The sequence below is a fragment of the Vulpes vulpes genome, chromosome 13, assembly GCF_048418805.1.
Source record: "Vulpes vulpes isolate BD-2025 chromosome 13, VulVul3, whole genome shotgun sequence".
Lineage (NCBI taxonomy): Eukaryota > Metazoa > Chordata > Mammalia > Carnivora > Canidae > Vulpes > Vulpes vulpes.
In genome coordinates this window covers 144,289,650-144,308,147 of record NC_132792.1, presented here as the reverse complement: position 1 = coordinate 144,308,147, position 18,498 = coordinate 144,289,650, and the positions used below count along the sequence as shown (strand labels likewise).

Below are 18,498 nucleotides of genomic sequence, written 5' to 3'. Positions count from 1 at the left end.
CCCCCTCCGCCCACTACCTGAGTTCCAGCCACCAGGTCGCAAGGCCTTGGCCACAGAGGCACAACCCAATGCAAATGGCCAAACACAGAGAGCGCGTGACAATGAGCAAACGAGGGAGACGCCCAGGAGGCCAGCCTGGAGGAAGCACTGGGATGAGACTGGGATGCGTGACCAAACCCCTTCTTCGGCACATACCCTTCAGCGCTCCCGCCGTCGGCCACCCGCGAACGCTGCGTGCAGCTGGGCCACAGACATTTATATCTCACAGGAGCACATCAGACTGAGACAACACAGAGACGCAGCCGCCCAGAGTCGGACTCGGGGCTGGCAGGTTCCTGTTGGCATCTGGGGGTGCGCCAGCCACTCGGGCCCCTCCTCACTCCTCAGGCCCCCGCTGCCTTACCTCCTCTGCCGGGGAGTCACCTGGACGCCTTGGGTCCCAGCCACCAGCTGTTCTGGGGTGGGACATATGGACCTTTAGGTTTGAAAACTCCCCAGGTGATTCCAATGAGCAGCCAATGGTGGGAGCCACTGTCTTAGACCATCTTTTTCTCAAAGCCTGGTCCATGGGAACTTGTTAAAAATGCAGTTTCCTGGGTTCCACCCAGGAACTTTCGGATCAGCATCTGTGGGTGTGCCGCGTGGGAAGTAGCACTTGTAACAGGCTTTCCGGGTGAGCCCCGGGCATGCTCAGAGGACCCTTCCTCACCCCAGAGACACCCTGGGGCTCTGAATGGTTGTCATTGATTATGTTTTATTTGGTTTGCCGAAGGCAACAGGTAATCTCACGCCAGCCAAAAACAGGTTGGACACTCAGGTGGGGCCGAAAGGCCGCTTGCGGGGTGGAGAGCAGTCCTAAAAGTCACAGCTCTGCCTGGCCTACCGCCCTGGCTTGCCCTGGGTCTTCAAAGCAAGCCTCGAGCCCGGAAGGCTGGCCACAGCAGGAGCCCGGCATGAGGACCAAAGGAAGACCAGACGTGGAAGAAGTGGCACCTGCAGATGCCCACCTGGTGAGGCGGACGAGGGCCCATGGAAGAAGGAATAGGAGAAAGGGTAGGACCGGGAGACACGGAAGATTGGGGATGAGGTATGCTTTGATATTGCTCTAGATGTTGTAAACATTTCTCTTTGTTTCATCACAGACCAAAATCTGGGTTGGCATATGACCTAAGTGCCTGAACGTAGGCATCAGAGCAGAGAGCTCTGTGCCTTCTGTGGGAAGCAGGACAGGAAGGGTGTGAGGACAGCTCTACCCCATGGGAAGACCATCTCTGTGGTGTATTGGACTCACTCTCACAATGGTCACCCACACACACACGCACACACACTCCACGGGAGTACCATAAATATAGCTATCACGTTCCTCTACACAGACACACGCCCACATACCCTCACGGAGCGGCAAAATTCAGGATACCCAAGCTTGGTCCTTCACGCCTCCCCATCGTGGGAGGAAGTCACCTGGCGCCATGACACCACCATCTGCAGCCTTCATTCCACCAACGGTTGGCAAGAACTCTGGGCCTCGGGTGAGGCCACTGCCCAACACTCTGGTTCAGACTTCTCCTGGGGATAGTGAAAGCGGTAAAAAGGCCCCTCTTAAACATTTCATGTTTCCATAACTGTTCCAATTTACATGCACCTCATATTTGACAGTAGAGTTGGCAGCAGATGCACATTTCATATGTAAACAATGTTTAAAATACCCTGTTCGAGAATTTGATCATTAAATTAATTCTGGCAGCTTTAGCTAAGAATGGTTTTTACCAGTGGGGACAGGGGAATACTATCCGATCTAACTGGGAACACCCATTTGAGGCTTCAGGGTTCTTGAACATGAGACTTCACAGGACGCTTCAGTGTGAGGGTTAGGAGGCATGTGTTCTCTCTCTCCTTGATGGTTCAGACAGACTCACCAACCATCATCTACAGACAATAATGTGTCGTGGCAGGGCAACAGACCCTGACACCAGTGGGACTCAGGAGCCTTCTTGGCCTTGTCTAGCTGCAGCCAAGGAAGGAAGTGATTCACAAAGTTACTGGACAGGAACGCAAACGCTCGAATCCCGTGCATCGAGAGGCCCATCACCCCACGAGGGGAGAACGCTTCAGCCCACTTGTCAGTCACCTGAACCCCAGAGCTTATGCCTAATCATAGTTCTTTCCTTTAGTCAAGCCGAAAGTTTTGGAGACCTGCAATGAATCCAAATCCATTGGCTGTGAATTATCCCAATTGTACCTCCATCACATTCTCTATGATCTGGTCCACCTGGATATCAGCCTCTTCCAGACTCCTCTTCCACTTTCTGGTCTCTCTGCTGAGGATGCGTATCCCTGGCACTGCAAACTTGTGCCAAAGTCCACTCTTTCTCATAAAGCAGCTAGAGTGCTTTATGCTCATCCTCCAAGGAAGAGTTTCCTGATACATTTCCAAAAGCAGCCTCAGGGCATCATGAAAGCATTTTAGGAAGATTCTCCATAGCCAGATGTTAACAGGGATCTTAGCCTCACCTCCTGTTTCATGTTCAATCCCCAAAGGTCAGAGATCAAGAAGGAAGTTGCTCAAGAGCCAAGGTGGCCTTCATGAAGGAGACCTTTCTAAGAAAGCATGCTCCCAGGAAGCAAGCTGAAGAGTTACACAGCCTAAGTTCCCATTCTCCCCCATCATAATTACATGACCTGCATGGAAGGGGGGACAGGGAGAGACAAGGAAAGTATTAGGCACCATGAGAGCTGTCCATGCTATGGGAATTCACCTCCCTTTGCCAAGCTGTCTGTCATTCTAAGAGATGAGTGATGTGTGATGCCACAGGGAGGTGAGGGCAGAGAATACAGTAAGCAACAGAAAGAGTATATATAGTGCTCCATTGCACAAAAGTCTACTGGTGCTATGTTCCCTGGTCATTTGACTCCTGCAATACTTCTTGGTAGAATCAAGGAAGATTTGCAAGCTGTATCTTTCTTAAAAGCAGCTCCACATCAGAAGTCATGAAAGACATCTCCCAAGACCCTCCCTGGAATTGCAAGGGTAAAAAGTCTTGTGAATCTCCTAGGCTAAGATGGGCAGAGACCACAGCTTTTCATACTGGCCCAATGGAAATGAAAGGAATAGCCAAATTCATGGAGTTTGCCCCTTCTCCCAGAGGCCACCTGTCAATGACAGTGCGCGAAACCTGGGATTCCCCAGAGACCTCTCTTCTACATTGTGAGGTCCCAGCACCCAGGACTGGCCATTACACTGTGACAGCAAATCACAAACATGAGCCAGAGTTTTCTGGCTCTTCCTCACAGGGGCAAAGGACAAGTTAGAGTCAGGAATCTTAACTGAAGAGGGTGTGGAAGTGGTGGAAGTTGCATTTGCATTATTTACACATTAGCCCAGCATAGCGAATCTGCCTTCTCAGCAGAGATGACCCAAGGCATTATGGAGGGCAAGTTGCTGACCCAGAAGAAGGGTAACAGCAGCAAGGTGCTACCACTAACCGGAACACAAACATGAGTAAATGGAATAGAGTCCAAGCTCTGGTGACTGGAATGGCCCTTCATCCATTTCTCATCCCCAGGCTCCCAACCTAAGTGCCATTGCTTTTTGAACACCTATGACATTTCACATTAGAATATGGTCTTGGCAGCAGAGGGAGGGGGAAAAGCCAGTGATCTCCAAGAGTCCCCATCTGAGGTCTAACTGAGCCTCCTCTGGCTTTGGGACAGCAAATCTAAGTACATTTTGGACCTCAGGAACCTGGGATAAGAGTCTTTCTCCATGAGGCTGTGTACTTTTCCCTGGGCTTGGTCAAAGCAAGTCAGGGATGGCTCTTGCATGTTCTTCCTGGTGGCTTCTCGGGTCTGGAAGTCTATGTTTACCTGGAGACACAAACAGAGAGCATGGTCACTGGCCCTCAAGGGCCAAGGTGCCTGGCAACTGCTCCTTGCTATGTAATAATTATTAATGACAGTATCTTATATATGTAAGCTTATCCATGCTTTTCAAACTATTTGCCTGGAGGTCATCCCTTTTGACCCCAGCAAGAATCCTGTGAGGTCCAAAGACTAGATATTCTTCATCCCAATTTATAGTTAAGGACACTGAAGAAAGGAGCTAATAAAAAGCTGGTCTAAAGTAGTATGGAAAGTTAGTAACAGAGCCAAGGCAAAACCCCAAATCACTTAACTCCCAAGCCAGGGGTCTTCACCATGTCAGGCAAAGGGTGAGACTGAAGCTAAGTATTAGTGTGGATTCCCCAAAGTAAGCCTGCCTTCTTGTTCTTTCTTAACTACCAAGGAAACAAATGCCCTGGGAAGAGAGGCTATGGTTATAATGGACACCTCTGTTCCAAGCAGCATTATAATGAGCCTACAGCATCCTGGCCACTGGCCAAAGGCCTCCTACATTTCAAGTCAAAGGATAATTGAAGAGTTCTAAGTATATAATGCATCAAAACTCATAGCAAATATTTTTCTTCTATAAAACCCTCCCAAGTAAAATTCTGCTTTATAACTCAGCACAGCCATACATAGAAATTCATTTTATTATTATGTTATCATAAGATAATATAAATGACTGTAATTAGTCATTAATAAGCAGTGACAGATGTTGAATAGGTTAAATAGCTTAAGCCCTAAAACTCAAGAGTAGTCTTTTTTTTTTATTTTAATTTATTTATGATAGTCACACAGAGAGAGAGAGAGAGGCAGAGACATAGGCAGAGGGAGAAGCAGGCTCCATGTACCAGGAGCCCGACGTGGGATTCGATCCTGGGTCTCCAGGATCGCACCCTGGGCCAAAGGCAGGCGCTAAACCACTGCACCACCCAGGGATCCCCAAGAGTAGTCTTAAAAGGTAGGTGATATACACTTTTACATTGGGGAAATGTGATTCAGAGAGACTAGGTAACTTAGCCAAGATCACACAGCTAGTAACTTGTAGAGCTGAGACTGGAAAAAGATTCCAAAGTGGATGCTCATCCCATTAAGCCATGCTGCCTTCCACTAGGAAAACTAACATGGATTCAATGGCATCCATCCTTGCAGAATCGCTATAGAAACACAGGTCCTAGGGGATCCCTGGGTGGCTCAGCGGTTTCGCGCCTGCCTTTGGCCCAGGGTGCGGTCCTGGAGTCCCGGGATCGAGTCCCGCGTCGGGCTCCTGGCACGGAGCCTGCTTCTCCCTCTGCCTGTCTGTCTCTCTCTCTCTCTCTCTCTGTCTATCATAAAATAAAAACAAATCTTTAAAAAAATAAAAAATAAATAAATAAAAAAGAAAAAGAAACACAGGTCCTGCAGGCACGTTTGACGGATAGCTAAAACATTCCTAGTAGAGCTACTTTTTTAGAAGCCCTGGGCTCTGCCCCTTAAAAGTGATCCTTTTGTTCATTAAGAGCCATCCGAGAGGTAAGGCTCAATTTAGAAGACAGTACCCATCAAGACTGGCTCAAACCCCCACAAGGAGAGCCGTGTGAGGCAGGAGCCATGGGTAGAGGTCTTGCAAGACTCTCGCCACCACCAACACACCTCCCTCGGAGCCTGCACGTCCACAAACTCCTCAAAGATCCTATGGGCCTTGGAGACCAGCTTTGCAGTTGACCTGGTCTTCTTGAACTCCTCACAGGCCAGCCAGAATTCCAGGTTCTCCTCGCTGAACTCTGTCTTCAAGAAGGCGCGGAACGCAGCCACTCCATCTGTGGATGGGGGGGGAGGGGGAAAGGAAGAGAGAGAGGAAGAGGCTTAAGCTCCTGAACTGTAGAAGCAAGAGAGAAAGGTAGTGGTAATGTGAGAGCAGCCCTGATTGTCCAACCCTCACTACTCCACATCCTCTTGAAGACTCTCTTAAACACACAGGTGCCCTCGGAGACAAGCTCTGCTTCCTGCTCAAGGATCGCAGTGATATGAGGGAGAAATGTGTAGGAAGCCATAGTAATAATGAGTATGAGAAGCCCTGGTCACTCTTCATCAGCCTTCAGTGGTCACTGCCTGTCCTCTAATGCAGAATCAGCTGTCCCCGGAGTCCACTGGAAAACCTGTTTCTAATTAGGCCAAAATAATATTTGTAATGCATTCTCTACCCTAATCCAAGTTAACCACCCTGAAAAAACAATTTGTTACACAACAAACTACAGGAGGGTGTGAATGCATCAGGGCAAATCCTTCACTACTACTAGAAGCATGTCTGAAAGTAAACACTGAAATTCAGTCACTAAAGCCATTCTAATACCTTCATAGGGTTCCCAGGCTCTTCTAAAAAAAAAAAAACAAAAAAAAAACTTCTGATGCCCTGTGTTTTAATGGTTTATCCCATGGATATTTTATTTTTAAAAATCTTGCTTAGGTGGGTGAGCCTGGGTAAGCCTGGGTGGCTCAGGAGTTTGGTGCCACCTTTGGCCCAGGGCGTGATCCTGGGGACCTGGGATCGAGTCCCGCGTCAGGCTCTCTGCATGGAGCCTGCTTCTCCCTCTGCCAGTGTCTCTGCCTCTCTTTCTCTCTGTGTCTCGAATGAATGAATGAATGAATGACCTTTCATTAAAAAAAAGATCTTGCTTATAAAAATATGTTTTAATGAAGATTAATTATAATTTTTCTCCCAAATGATTTAACGAGGAACAGACCTTTTCATTTTTTTAAAATCCACATTATGCACGTTGCCAGAGTTTCCAATCAGAATAAGATGAGCAGGGTTACCATGTAGATTTAGAAAACAATATCTACTGATAGCCTATACATTCATTAATGTGTTTTATTAAATATATTTTATAAATTATCTTAACCCTCCACACACTCTCCTTTAATCCTCAGAGCTATAGCTTTCTACAAACTGTCCTCAAGGGATGGGCAGACACAGCCTAGGATGAAGTGACCGCATTGGTTAAAAACAACTCTAGCTATAACTTTTTCTTCCTTTTCTAAAATTTGTTAAAAGGACAATATATCAACAGTTCTTAATTCTGAGGGATGGGACCACCTGAGCATCTGAGGGCCACCAGTATGTACCCAGACAATGTGCTGCCCAGGATCATCCCATGGATTGGTGGTGCCCTGCTATTGACATATTTAAGGGTTTGTTTTCACTTTTGTGAAACATTTTCATTTCTCCTAATTAAAAAGTCATTGGGTAGTATCTTTGTCCTTCAAAATAGATGTTGTAATTCCCTCACTAGAACAATAGACATTAAAAAAAAAAAAAAAAAAAAAAAAAAAAAAAAAAAAAACCAAGACTTTTAGCTGCAAGATCCAGGAACTAGAGAGAAAAAAGGGTTTTGATGGAATCTCAAAGTCAAACTTTAAATCAAAAAGAAATCTAAGTTTGGAGGCCTGAGTTTAAAGTGTTTAACAAAAGTAGGGTGGCCATGAAATTTATCACCCAAGCCAGTGTATTTTTGAGAGTGAAGGGAGACGTACCTCTTAATTACACAGAGACAATGGGCATAAACCATGACCCCCACAGACCAAAACCAGGACACATGGTCACTTTAAGACAAGATATACGGTCCTCTAAGATAAGGAGTACAGAGAAAGCAGAACATGATGTAAGGTGGTTTCCCGTCAGGCAGGATGGAAATAAAATTGCTCCTGCGACAGGGAAAGAAAAGGAGAATAACATAGTTTAGATACATATGAGAGGTTGGCTCAGAACCCTACTCACCCTCATTTCCACACTGGGTTTAAAGCCCTGAGAGGAGGGAGTAGAAACCCAAGGTGAAATGAGAATCAAAGAGAGCATGAAACACTAACATAGAGATGATTAGGCAGAATGATGGCCAGAGAATCATTCATTCAATTTAATAATTTTTGTAAATTACTAATGTATAAAATGCTTACATCAGGAAACAGGTCATAAAATCCCTGGTGGGTATTTTTTTTTTTTTTTTTTTTTTTTTAGATTTTGTTTGTTTGTTCATGAGAGACACAGAGAGAGAGAGAGAGGCAGAGACATAGGCAGAAGGAGAAGCAGGCTCCCTGTGAAGAGCATGATGTGCTCTTATCTCCTCCAAGCTCTTATACAAGTAATCCAGAAGTTTCCACAGGCTCTGAGGAACTCAGATCTGAGAGCTAGCCTGCCTGCCAGGAGATTGCCATTGCTGCAGAAGGAGCTCCTGTAGCAGAAGCTACAGGCAGAAGTTGGATGGAATACCATTTGGAGCAGTGGAAGCCTCCAAGGAGACTCAGTGCCCATGAAGCTGGTCCAGCAAGGCGGTCTCTAAGCAGTGACCAGTGTACAGATGACAAGCTCCATGGATGCTATTGGTGGACGCAGGGAGGACATGAGGACCACAGGCCAAAAGCCTTCTCCTGTGAGTGGGGAGTAGGAAGGAAATGGCAGGGAGAGAACCCTAAACCATTGTGCATTTATCTAAAAGAGTAAATTCAAGTAACTTGGAAGAGTGACTTGGAAGAGCCTCTTGTTTTTAAAATGGAAGAGCTGAAATACTTTCATGGCAAAGCTGAAGTTTGTTGTTTGTGTTAATTTTTGTGTTGCCTTCCATTGAGCAAAACAGGCATTGTGAGCAACTTTGAATCCAGCTACAGATAAAGGAAGAAAATTATCTTTCTGCCTTCCTTGATGGCATTGGTGAAGATCACCCTGCTAGAGAAACTGGCCCTGAGTGAGACAAAATACAGACAGTATCTCCCTTCATCAAAGTCTCAGCTTTATTGGGACTTTCTGTGGGTCTAAAAGAGAGAGAGAGAGAGAACACATGGAAGGTGCTCTCAGGAATGTTGCTGTACTTCTCCCAATCTTATAGAGAAAGAAGCTGATGTTTAGAGAACAGTCCTGACAGAGTTCACACAGGTGATACTATGTAGCATCACAAATATAAAATACACGAATTCCCAATCCAACAAAGGGATAGTGCCACTTCCATTCATCCCTTCACTCATTCATACACCCATTATGGGACCCGGGCATTCTGCGAGGTGCTAAAAACAGGCACAACTAAGCCCCTCTGAACTTGCAGTAAAAGGGCCATTTGAGCCAAGAAAACATAATTTGGTAATTACGGTATGTGTGACAAGTGGTTTGATAGGTAAAGCGTAGGTTGTGGTGAAAGTACCCAGGAGACACTTGACGGGATGAGCACTGGGTGTTTTTCTGTATGTTGGTAAATTGAACACCAATAAAAATTAATTAAAAGAAAAAGAAAAAAGAATTGAGACAAGCCAAAAAAAAAAAAAAGAAAGAAAGTACCCAGGAGGGATGGGATACCCGAGCCAGACCTAAGAAAGAAAGGGAAGACTCACAGGAGGAAGAAGCTTCTAAGCTGAGATGTGAAGTTGAGAAGCAGGAAGCTAAGTGAAAGAAGAGAGGGGAGGATGGAGAAGAGGATTGCAGGAAGGGGGAGCCATACAAGTAAAGGCCAATAATGAAGAATGTTTAAGTAATTAGATATTAGTCAGTAAGACTAGTGTTTAATAATAATAATAATAATAATAATAACAATAATAATAATAATAATAATAACAATGTAAACAATTATTGAGCCTACTTATAAGATACATCAAGAGGTCTGTGAAAGAACCAGAGAGATGGAAGGATAACACAGCACTGCCAAAGGCCAGGGAAGCGAAGGTTTCGAGGAGGAGGAAGTGGCCATATGTCCAGTGGTACCCACAGGTCAAGCTAGCTACGGTCTGAGACATGGTGGTTGGATTCAGTGATGAGATTCAGCAACCAACCATGAGATTCAGCAACCAGTTGCGGCTCTAGTGGTGTGATGGGCACCCTGGGCATTGTGGTGAATGTGGGGATGAATGGGAGGAGAGGAAGCAGAAACAGCTAATTTCGATGTCTCTTGCAAGAAGGGGAGAAGAGAGATCATGCAGCATAATTGGAAGGAAATAGGAGGTCAGGAAAGAAGATTCTGGGGTTTTTTGGTTGTTGTTTTTGTTTTTTTTGTAAAACAGCCTTGAGTATTGTTTAAATGTTGATCTAATCAGAAAAGACTGGTTGAGTAGAAGGAGTTAAAATTTAAAAAAAAAAGAAAGAGTTTAACTGATAAAATGTTGCTCCTAGCAAGGTACAGAAAATGGCCTGAGAAGAGCATTATGATGGGGAGAGGAAGAGAAAGGGCTGCTTGTGGATACAGAAAAGTTTCTAGTTTGGGTGCCGGAAAATGAAGGAGTTCCTATCTGATTTTAGCTGGAAAAGGTGGTGGGATGTAGGGATGGTAGGGTTTTATTTTTGTGTATTTATTTAGGATTTGGGGCAGGGCATTTTTATTTATTTACTATATGCCATACTTTTAGCTGGGGATTTTGCAAACACCAGCTCAATTTATTTTCACAACAATGCTGATCCATAGATAGTAGCACTCTAGTTTTCCAAATGAAGACATTAAGGCTTACTAACAGAAGTCGAATAAGCGTCCCAGTTACACAGCTGGCAAGAAGAGCCTAGTTTCCCTACCAGGTCCATATGACTCCAAAGCAAGATCTTTTCAGGTGTATTTGCAGGCAGAAAGAAAAGGGCAAGCGAAGAGAAAAATTAAAGAATCAAAAGAATATATCTGGTGGAAGCAAATCCTAAAGAAGGAGAGGGACCAGCAAGAAATAGGAGAATTTGTCTTCCTTAAAGTCAAAAGTAGAGAAAAAGAAGGTGGGCTGGATGAAGATAGAGAGAACTGGTCAGGGAAAGGACATCTTTGAGACGGATAAGGTGGGACAGCCTTGATCTTCATCAATTTGGAGTGAAGTCCCCGCGAAGGCAGTCTGCCTCCATGTGCTAGGCTTTGAGGATACAGCATGAGTAAATCAGATGAAGTCACCACCTCACAGCACTCAAAAGCTAGTCTCATGTCACAGACATTGGGCAATAATTTAAAATAATTAGTTGGATATAGTAAGTCCAGGGTATGCTATAGGGGTTTGGAGCAGCTACTTTGGAAAAATGAGCAGGAACATGGTAAGAAACAGGCCCACACTTGTGAAGTCCTAGGTTCCAGTTCCTGGACAAAGGTATGATGCCCCAGGAAGGGAGCAAGAACTTCTAGTTTGGGGATGTGCCCATCATTCAAAAAAAGGACCAACAGTTCCAGGTTGGTAAATGAAGCTTGAACTGGAGAACAGCAAAGATTTAGGATCTGAAAGTTGGAACATAGGAAAAGGGGAGAAGGGGAAGAGATCAAGGGGAAAAAATGTTGAAGTTAAGAAGCAATTTGGAAAATGACCACTGCAGGCACCGATTGAGTACTTACTTTGGGCCAGGTACCACACTAAATGCTCTATGAACTTCCAGAATTTGCTCTACATAGCAAAGTTATAGCACCGGTCCTCATGATATTACCATTTTCTAGAGAGACAAAGGAAGCTTAGAGAAGTTAAATAACTTGCCCAGGGTCACTTACAGATCACAGTAAGTGGCGTGGATGCCAAATTACAAAGCCAGCATTCTTCTGTGAGTCGGCAGTCCAGTCTCTGGCTCTGCATGATGGCGGGGCCTAAAGGATGCCCTATACCAGCAATGGCTGAAGGGGGAGGGGAGGGGAGTACCATCTCAGCCCAAGACAAGGGGGCCATGAGTAACTCCAGGGATGACGATGTTTCTAGGAATGATGGCAACAAATGAGGTGGGGAGAACCCGGAAGACTCACTGTGGAAGCTGGAGGAGTACCTTGGAGTAGAACAACCTGGAGACAAGGATGGCCATTGGCAACAGAATGCAACTGAATTACACTGGAAACAACTGAGACTGACTCAGGTGAGGATGGGGACCTGAAGTAAAATGTGTGGCAAATTCAAACCCAGCTCACGATTGTCTGTCAGCTTCATTGAGGCAGCCTACGGAACCCTACTGGTCTGCCTGGGATGGGAGCACTGCTGTCCCAGTGGGGAGCATCTGCTTTGATCAGAGTCAGCCCCATAATTAGCTCTATGACCTTGGACCACACATTCAACTTCCCTGGGTCTCAGCATGCTCAGCTGTAAAGTGAGGGGGATGGATCTGATTAACTCTCCCTGGGCACGTTAGTGCTCTGCTCTGCGCTCCCTCTGCCACTCATGCCTGTGTCAGATACAGCTCTCAGCCTCCTCCTCAGCGACACTGTCACCGCCACACACTGAGACTTACCCTGAGGCCAAGCTCTATATCGTCCAGTCTACGTATATCAACTCATTCAATTCTCACACCAACTCTATCATCAAGGCAAGAGTTTCTGGCAAGATAGGCTGGGTCTGAATCTGTGCGACCTCAGAAAAATGTCCTAACATCTTGAACCCTGCCTCATCTCATCTGCAAAATGGGAAGAATACTGGGATTTGCTGCTCCAGATTGTCATGAGGTCGGAATGAGGTGAGCCACGTGAAAGTGCTCTGTAGCTCACTAGGAGCAGTCTATAAATGTGAGCTCTCATGGAAGTTTGTTTCACAAATAGGGTAAGTGAGACTTGGCAAGTTTAAGTTCACTGTTTTGGGTCGCTCAGCCAGTAGGAGGCGGACTGTGGGTTCCCACACACAGCTGTGTGACTTCAGAGCTCACTGCCTGTGTCTCCTCTTGAGATCACCAGAGAGCCTCACGTTATCCCTCCCTCCAGTAGAGGGATGGACAATAATCCCAAATCAAGCAATCACACTGGAAGCACATCACTGGAAGGCAAACATGCCAGCTCACAGAGCTGGAGAGTCTCCCGCAGGAGGATGCGTGCCATCACCTTATCCGCGGTGACAACGGAGGCCACGAGGTGCTACCAACAACCTAGAATCTGCCTAAACTCTCCTCTCTCCCGCAGCACGGCCACCTCCCCAAGGCGTCACACAGAACTGGTACATTCCCCAACGGTGGCCTGGGGACACTGTCACAAATCACGGTCGAGTGACCTCATGAAGATGTCGAGCCCTCTCAGGCAGCCTCAACCCCGAATGCGGTCACCTGAATTTCCAGGGCTGGCTTCTGAGACAGCGGGAGAGGAACCAAAGTAATATGGCTCTTAGGGATCCCTGGGTGGCTCAGAGGTTGAGCATCTGCCTTCGGCCCAGGGCGTGATCCTAGAGTCCCGGGATCGAGTCCCGCATCAGGCTCCCTGCATGGGGCCTGCTTCTCCCTCTGCCTATGTCTCTGCCCCCCCCCCCGTGTGTTTCTCATGAATAAATAAATAAAATCTTAAAAAAATATATGGCTCTTAAGATGTGTCAGGGATTTCAAAGGAAGAGCTTGAGGAGAGACAGGCACAGTGGAGAGAAGGCCTAGGCCGTCCGGGACGTGTGAAGCCGCAGCGCCTGGACAACAGCTTGCGGCAAAGACAAAGCTCACGAAGCCCTGCACAGAGCGTGCCTGGCCACAGTCCTCCTCTGCTCCCCCACCCCTCTCACCCCACTCTCTCCCCACCCTTCCATATCCCCAGGGCCACCTCTGAAAGGGGTGAGGGTCACCGTGCAAAGAAAACCTTCCCCCAAGAACAACAGAAGTGAGGGGGCAGGAAGGTCCTCTGGGGCTGCAGGAGCCCCGCGCCTTCCCAGAGCAGGTGGCAGCAGCTGGCTCTGCATACAGACCCCCGGCCCAGATCCGGCCCAGATCCGGCCCACCTCTCCTGCTTAGGGACCCAGCAGAGGCCTTGTATGGGACCCGAACCAGAGGCATTTCTCCTCAGCTATATCCTTGCCTCCTCCTTCCGACCCCTCCTACCTCTTCCCTGCCAACCTGCAAACTTTCTGGCTGGTCCTCTCTCTGCCTCCTCAGCATCTTTCCCAGCCCTCACCCTCTTCCTCCATCCTCTGTCCCCTTTGGCCCCTCCTCCCCTCTTCTGTACCCCTTCTCTCCACTGGGACCTTCTCCTCCCCCTCTGCTAAACCCATAAAGTGGGGTTGGTTAAAACGAAGGCTCATGCATCCTTCCTGCCATCCCTCACTGTGACACAGCTGTGCCCCTCTGCCTGGGCCCCTGGGCCCCCCAGACCCGCCCCCTCCCAGATACTTGGAGAACTGGAGGCCTCCCCATCCGATCTTCACACATTCTAGGCAGCTGGCAGGAGTGACTTTTCTCTGATCCCTCAAGCCATCCTGCCTGGGATTCTGTCCGGAAGCTGCTCTATTCTGGCCTTGACACACACCAGCTGAATGCGACCTTGGGCACTGCCTCAGTTTCCCCCTCTGTGAAACGCAGATCCTAGCGGTACCTGCTCCATGAGGCCCTGGGGGTGAGGTGAGTTAACACAGCACTCGGTGAGCACTCACTCATGTTAGTGACCGTCATGCCTGCACCTCGGTGGCTTGAAGAGTCACCATGCAGAGTAAACATGCCTAATACCCCCAAATCATCCTGATAACTTAAAGGTCATAGGTGGTAAATAGTTCAAGGAAGATGAGAGAGAAACAGGAGGAGCTGCCTTTTTATTTTATTTTTAGCTTCATTTTTTTCATTTCACTTGGGTTTTCTTTGTATGACATTGAAGTCAAGGCTCTATGAACATTATACATTTTTTTTTTGAAATTAGTGTCTATCTAGTTGCAGAAAGGGAAAGGCTTGTGTCCAAAATTCCTGGAACATTCAGCAGAATCCTGGCATCCCCCCCTGAGCATACACAGAATCTCCAAGAACATACCCGTGGCCACACGTGCTGCCTGCGGCCGGCACTCTCCCTCTTAGTTCTGTGATGCAGGGTGCTTACATAAGAGAAGAAACTGGGTCACTATGAATGAGCGGTGCAGCTGGTATAGCAGGAAGGGTGGCTTAGGTAACAGTTCAAAGTCCAGGAGCCCTGATTCAGCTGGCACGAGGGTGGGCTTGAGCCTAGCTCAGTTCCCAGGCTTAGAAAATTACAGGATCACATGAAAGATTTGGGGCAGGGGGCAACCTCTCTGTTTACCAAAGTGCTGTCCCAAAGACCAGAGTCCTCTTGCATCCCTGATTGATAGGAAAAAATAAACTGGTGAATGGGTTCCAAGGTCAGACAGAGGATAAGAAAGGAAAATATATTTATAATATCCAGGGCACATTTACTAATGCTGAAGTCAAAAAATCTTTCATTCAGAACCGAGTTAACTACTTTGAAAATTGTGATGAGAACAGCATTAGGATCAAAGTCTTTCTTTCGTGTCATCTATAAAATAACTGGGGCTTAGCAAGGTTTAGGTAAGGAGATTATTTAGAAAATAAACTATTTCCAATTATTGACATTTATTGGAAGCAACTGTCATGCTAATTATACTTCAGTCTTGTGATTAACATAATTTTCTTCAATGATCTTAACTTTGTTAGTGTACATATAGCAAGATGGTGTGTTATAATAATAGTATAGGACTTGATAGTTGTTAGACTTGGAGCCAGAAGGGACATAGAGACCCTATGATCAAGCCCTACATTGGACACAAGGGAATGGTGAGGCTCTAAGGTTGGGTGATTTCTTATTCTTAGGACATGGTATCAGCAGACTAAGGACAGCTGGGTCTTACAGCTCCTGTTCCAATATTCTTTTCTATTTTATCAAGCAGAAGCTGGGTTGAGTAACACCAACAACAACAACAAAAAATCGAGCTAGAGTCCGTATCTGCAACTAGTATAAGAGATTAGCAAGAAGTTTTCTATTGAAGGGGAGACAAAAGAGAAGCATCCCTAAAAGGGTAAAGGCATTCGCAAATGACTCCTTTAATACAAGAGAATTCACATAAAAATCCAGGTACACCAGCCCATCACCTGAGAGATTCTGAAAAGTAAATGTCCAAGAATATTTGTCTAATTAGTTTGACATAGAAACACGGCAGGGAGTCCCAAAAAGGGAACATATCAGATTCGCCTGCAGGGCTTTTGAAAACTACATCCCCAGAGGGATTTTTCTCACATACACTGAGGGGAAATTGGGAAGGGATGAGGGAGGGATGCCAAAAGCTCATCAGGCAAAGGGGTGGGGGGAAGGTATTATGGAATTTGAATAAGGTCCCCTCTGCGACTCTAATACAATCTCCATCCAACCCTTGGGGTCAACCTTCAGCTGACTGTGGAAAGAAGCCGATGCCATCTCAGGCATCCGGGAAGCCTGGAATCCGTGTTTGCTCAGTGAATTTAACATTGTGTAATAACAATAATAATCAAAATCGTTCTCCTTCGTGGAGCCCCTGTATGTCACATTATCACGCTGAGCATTTCACAACCACAAATCACATTTAATTCTCAAGACAACTGTGCAAGGCAAGTCTTATCATTCCCTTTTACAGATGAGGAAAGAAAGGTTCAGAGAGGTTATGTAATTTGCCAAAGGTCACACAGCTGATAAGCAACAGAATGGGTGTTGGAGGCCCATCCAGTTGCTTTTCATTCAAACGTTTTTTGCAGCAGGCTTGGAATAGTTGCCTTTTCTATTCCAGGCACTCCTTCTAGACAAGTTAAATGCACCCACATTCCTGGGTGCAAGTAAAAATTATAGCAGTGCAGACAGGTTGGCAAGGAGGAAGAGAAGCTCCTTTTTCGATCTGTGTCTACTTCACATATCTCTTTTTAAACCTCAGCCTCAATTTATCCAGAAAACACACTTGCCATATTTGTTTGTTTACTGTGAATACCCTCCACCGTACCTGCTACGTAGGTGGCATCTGTGATACACGGACAACATACCACTGAAGGGATGTGTTGCCTCAGAACTTTGGGAGGCTGGAATCCAGTGTTCAGTGGGGTTCTTGGAAAGCACAGGCCACCTGCCTCACCAAGATGCTCCAGATTCATTGCTTTACTTCCTCATGCTTTAGAGCAGTGCTTCTCAAGCTTTGGTGGGCTTCAATATTACTGAAAAGCTTGAGCAAAACTTACTGCGCCCCACCCCTAGAGATGCTGACCCAGTAGGTCTGAGACAAAACTCCAGAATTTTTGTCTCTTACAAGCTTCCAGCAGCTGCTGGTGCTGCCTTCTTTGGATCACACTTTTGAGTAACACTGTTCTAGAATTTTTTGGCTTGGAGAAGGCTGTGGGGAGGGCTATGCAATAAATAGAAACTGGATAGTTAAACTGTTCATTCTAAAGCTAATGACCATTTGGATGAATAATTAAGGAACTTCATTAGCTTGTAACTTTCACGTTTTTGCTTGTTTTGGGTTTTTTGCTTGGCTACTGTGTGACCAGATCAAATCATTATATTTTTGTATATCTCAATCATTATCCCAAAGGGGCTAATTTAAAAAACTAAAAACTTCTTTCTTGGTCTCCTTTTTGCAGAGTTGGATACTAACTCTTTGAATGCAAAAGAGCTCTCAATTGTACTATTCCACTAACCTGGCATTCCCTGGGTGGGCCTGGCAGGGACAGGTCGGCTTTGACCCTCTACACTCTGTGCAAACAATGAAACAAAGCCAAGGACCAAATGGATGCCCAGGATGAGGTGGTCTGTCATCCAGGTGTAAGATCAGGCTGAAAAAATTCAGAGGAAGGGGAAGGAATCCTGTCTACACCTTCCCCTTAAAACTGGAATGAATCCAACTTTTATGTTAAAAAAAAAATCCCACAAAAGAAGGAGGAAGGAAGGAAAGAGGAAAATTCAGAGTTTGAACTGATTCGGAGTTCAGGACCGAATGTCCCACTAAAGACTTGACAAATAGCAAGCATATGCCTGAACCTCATGAGGAAATCAGAGCAGAAGACATACAATTTTGTGCCTGTTCTCCCACAACCCATCAGAAAAAAATCTCCAAGCTGCAAGCCTTCACTCTCCTGGGTACAAGCTACAGAGGCAGAAAGGCTTCTGGGTGTGTGCACACACACATGCACACACATAAGCCCTTAGGGGCCATCTAGCTGCACAGCTTATAGACACCAAGTCTAACTGTACTTGGATAAGCAGGAAAAAGATGCCAGATTAACTCCTTCCCTAGTTAATAAAGTTGTCAGCAATTTTCATTTTATTTTTCATTTGATTTTTTTTAAAAAAGCCCTCAGCAAGTGGCTGTCCCCCAGACCTTCCTAAGCGCTTCTTCAGCTTTATACTTGCAAGCAAATGTGATTGGAAATCAAACTGCTCCAAATATTTGCTGTCTAGATTTTTTTCCTTTCTAAAGTTTAAAAAAAAAAAAAGTGTTTTCTTCTTTTCCTGAGGTTTGAACCTGAGAAGTGCTCCCTACACAGCAGGACCCTGCCAAGGACAGAAAGCTTCATAACACAGGTGCTTTAGCCCCTCATTTGGCTGCTTGCACCATTTCGACTTTGAAGCCTTTTTATGAAACCCTGCAGGCCGCACTGACTCAAACCACCTGCCTGGGCGTTTAGCTATGGCCCAGTCTCACCATCCTAGAGCAAGAGGATAGGATTGGATCCAGTTTCTGAGTCCTCCTATTCCAGATTCCTCATTGTATAAATGAAGAACCAGATTTTCCAAAAGATTGAGGGATTCCATCAAGGCTACCCAGCTGTTTAGAAGCAGAACCGGGTTAAAATTGTCCGAACACAGGTCTGACAACCAGCTAATGTTCTAAACCTAATTGTGCAGAAGCATGTTCTCCAATTAGGTGAAAACCATGCTCTAAATGAAAAGCAGACCTGCAGCTGCCAGGTCAGTGAGGACCTCTAATACTGACAAAATGGAATTTAAGAGGAAC

General features: G+C 46.0%; 1 protein-coding gene across 8 annotated transcripts in view; it reads right to left on the bottom strand.

Annotated features, from left to right (window-relative positions):
• Window positions 1-734: 734 nt before the first annotated feature.
• Window positions 735-18,498, bottom strand: part of RGS8 (regulator of G protein signaling 8) — a 40,764-nt gene continuing 23,000 nt past the window's right edge. For all 8 annotated transcript variants that reach the window (XM_026001145.2, XM_072733234.1, XM_072733232.1 and 5 more), the window contains 2 exons: window positions 5,512-5,678; window positions 735-3,864 (listed from right to left, as the gene is read on the bottom strand). In XM_026001145.2, the coding sequence (XP_025856930.1) occupies window positions 3,682-3,864; window positions 5,512-5,678 (350 nt within the window). In that variant the 3' untranslated portion in view covers window positions 735-3,681. The remainder of the gene's footprint in view (window positions 3,865-5,511; window positions 5,679-18,498) is intronic.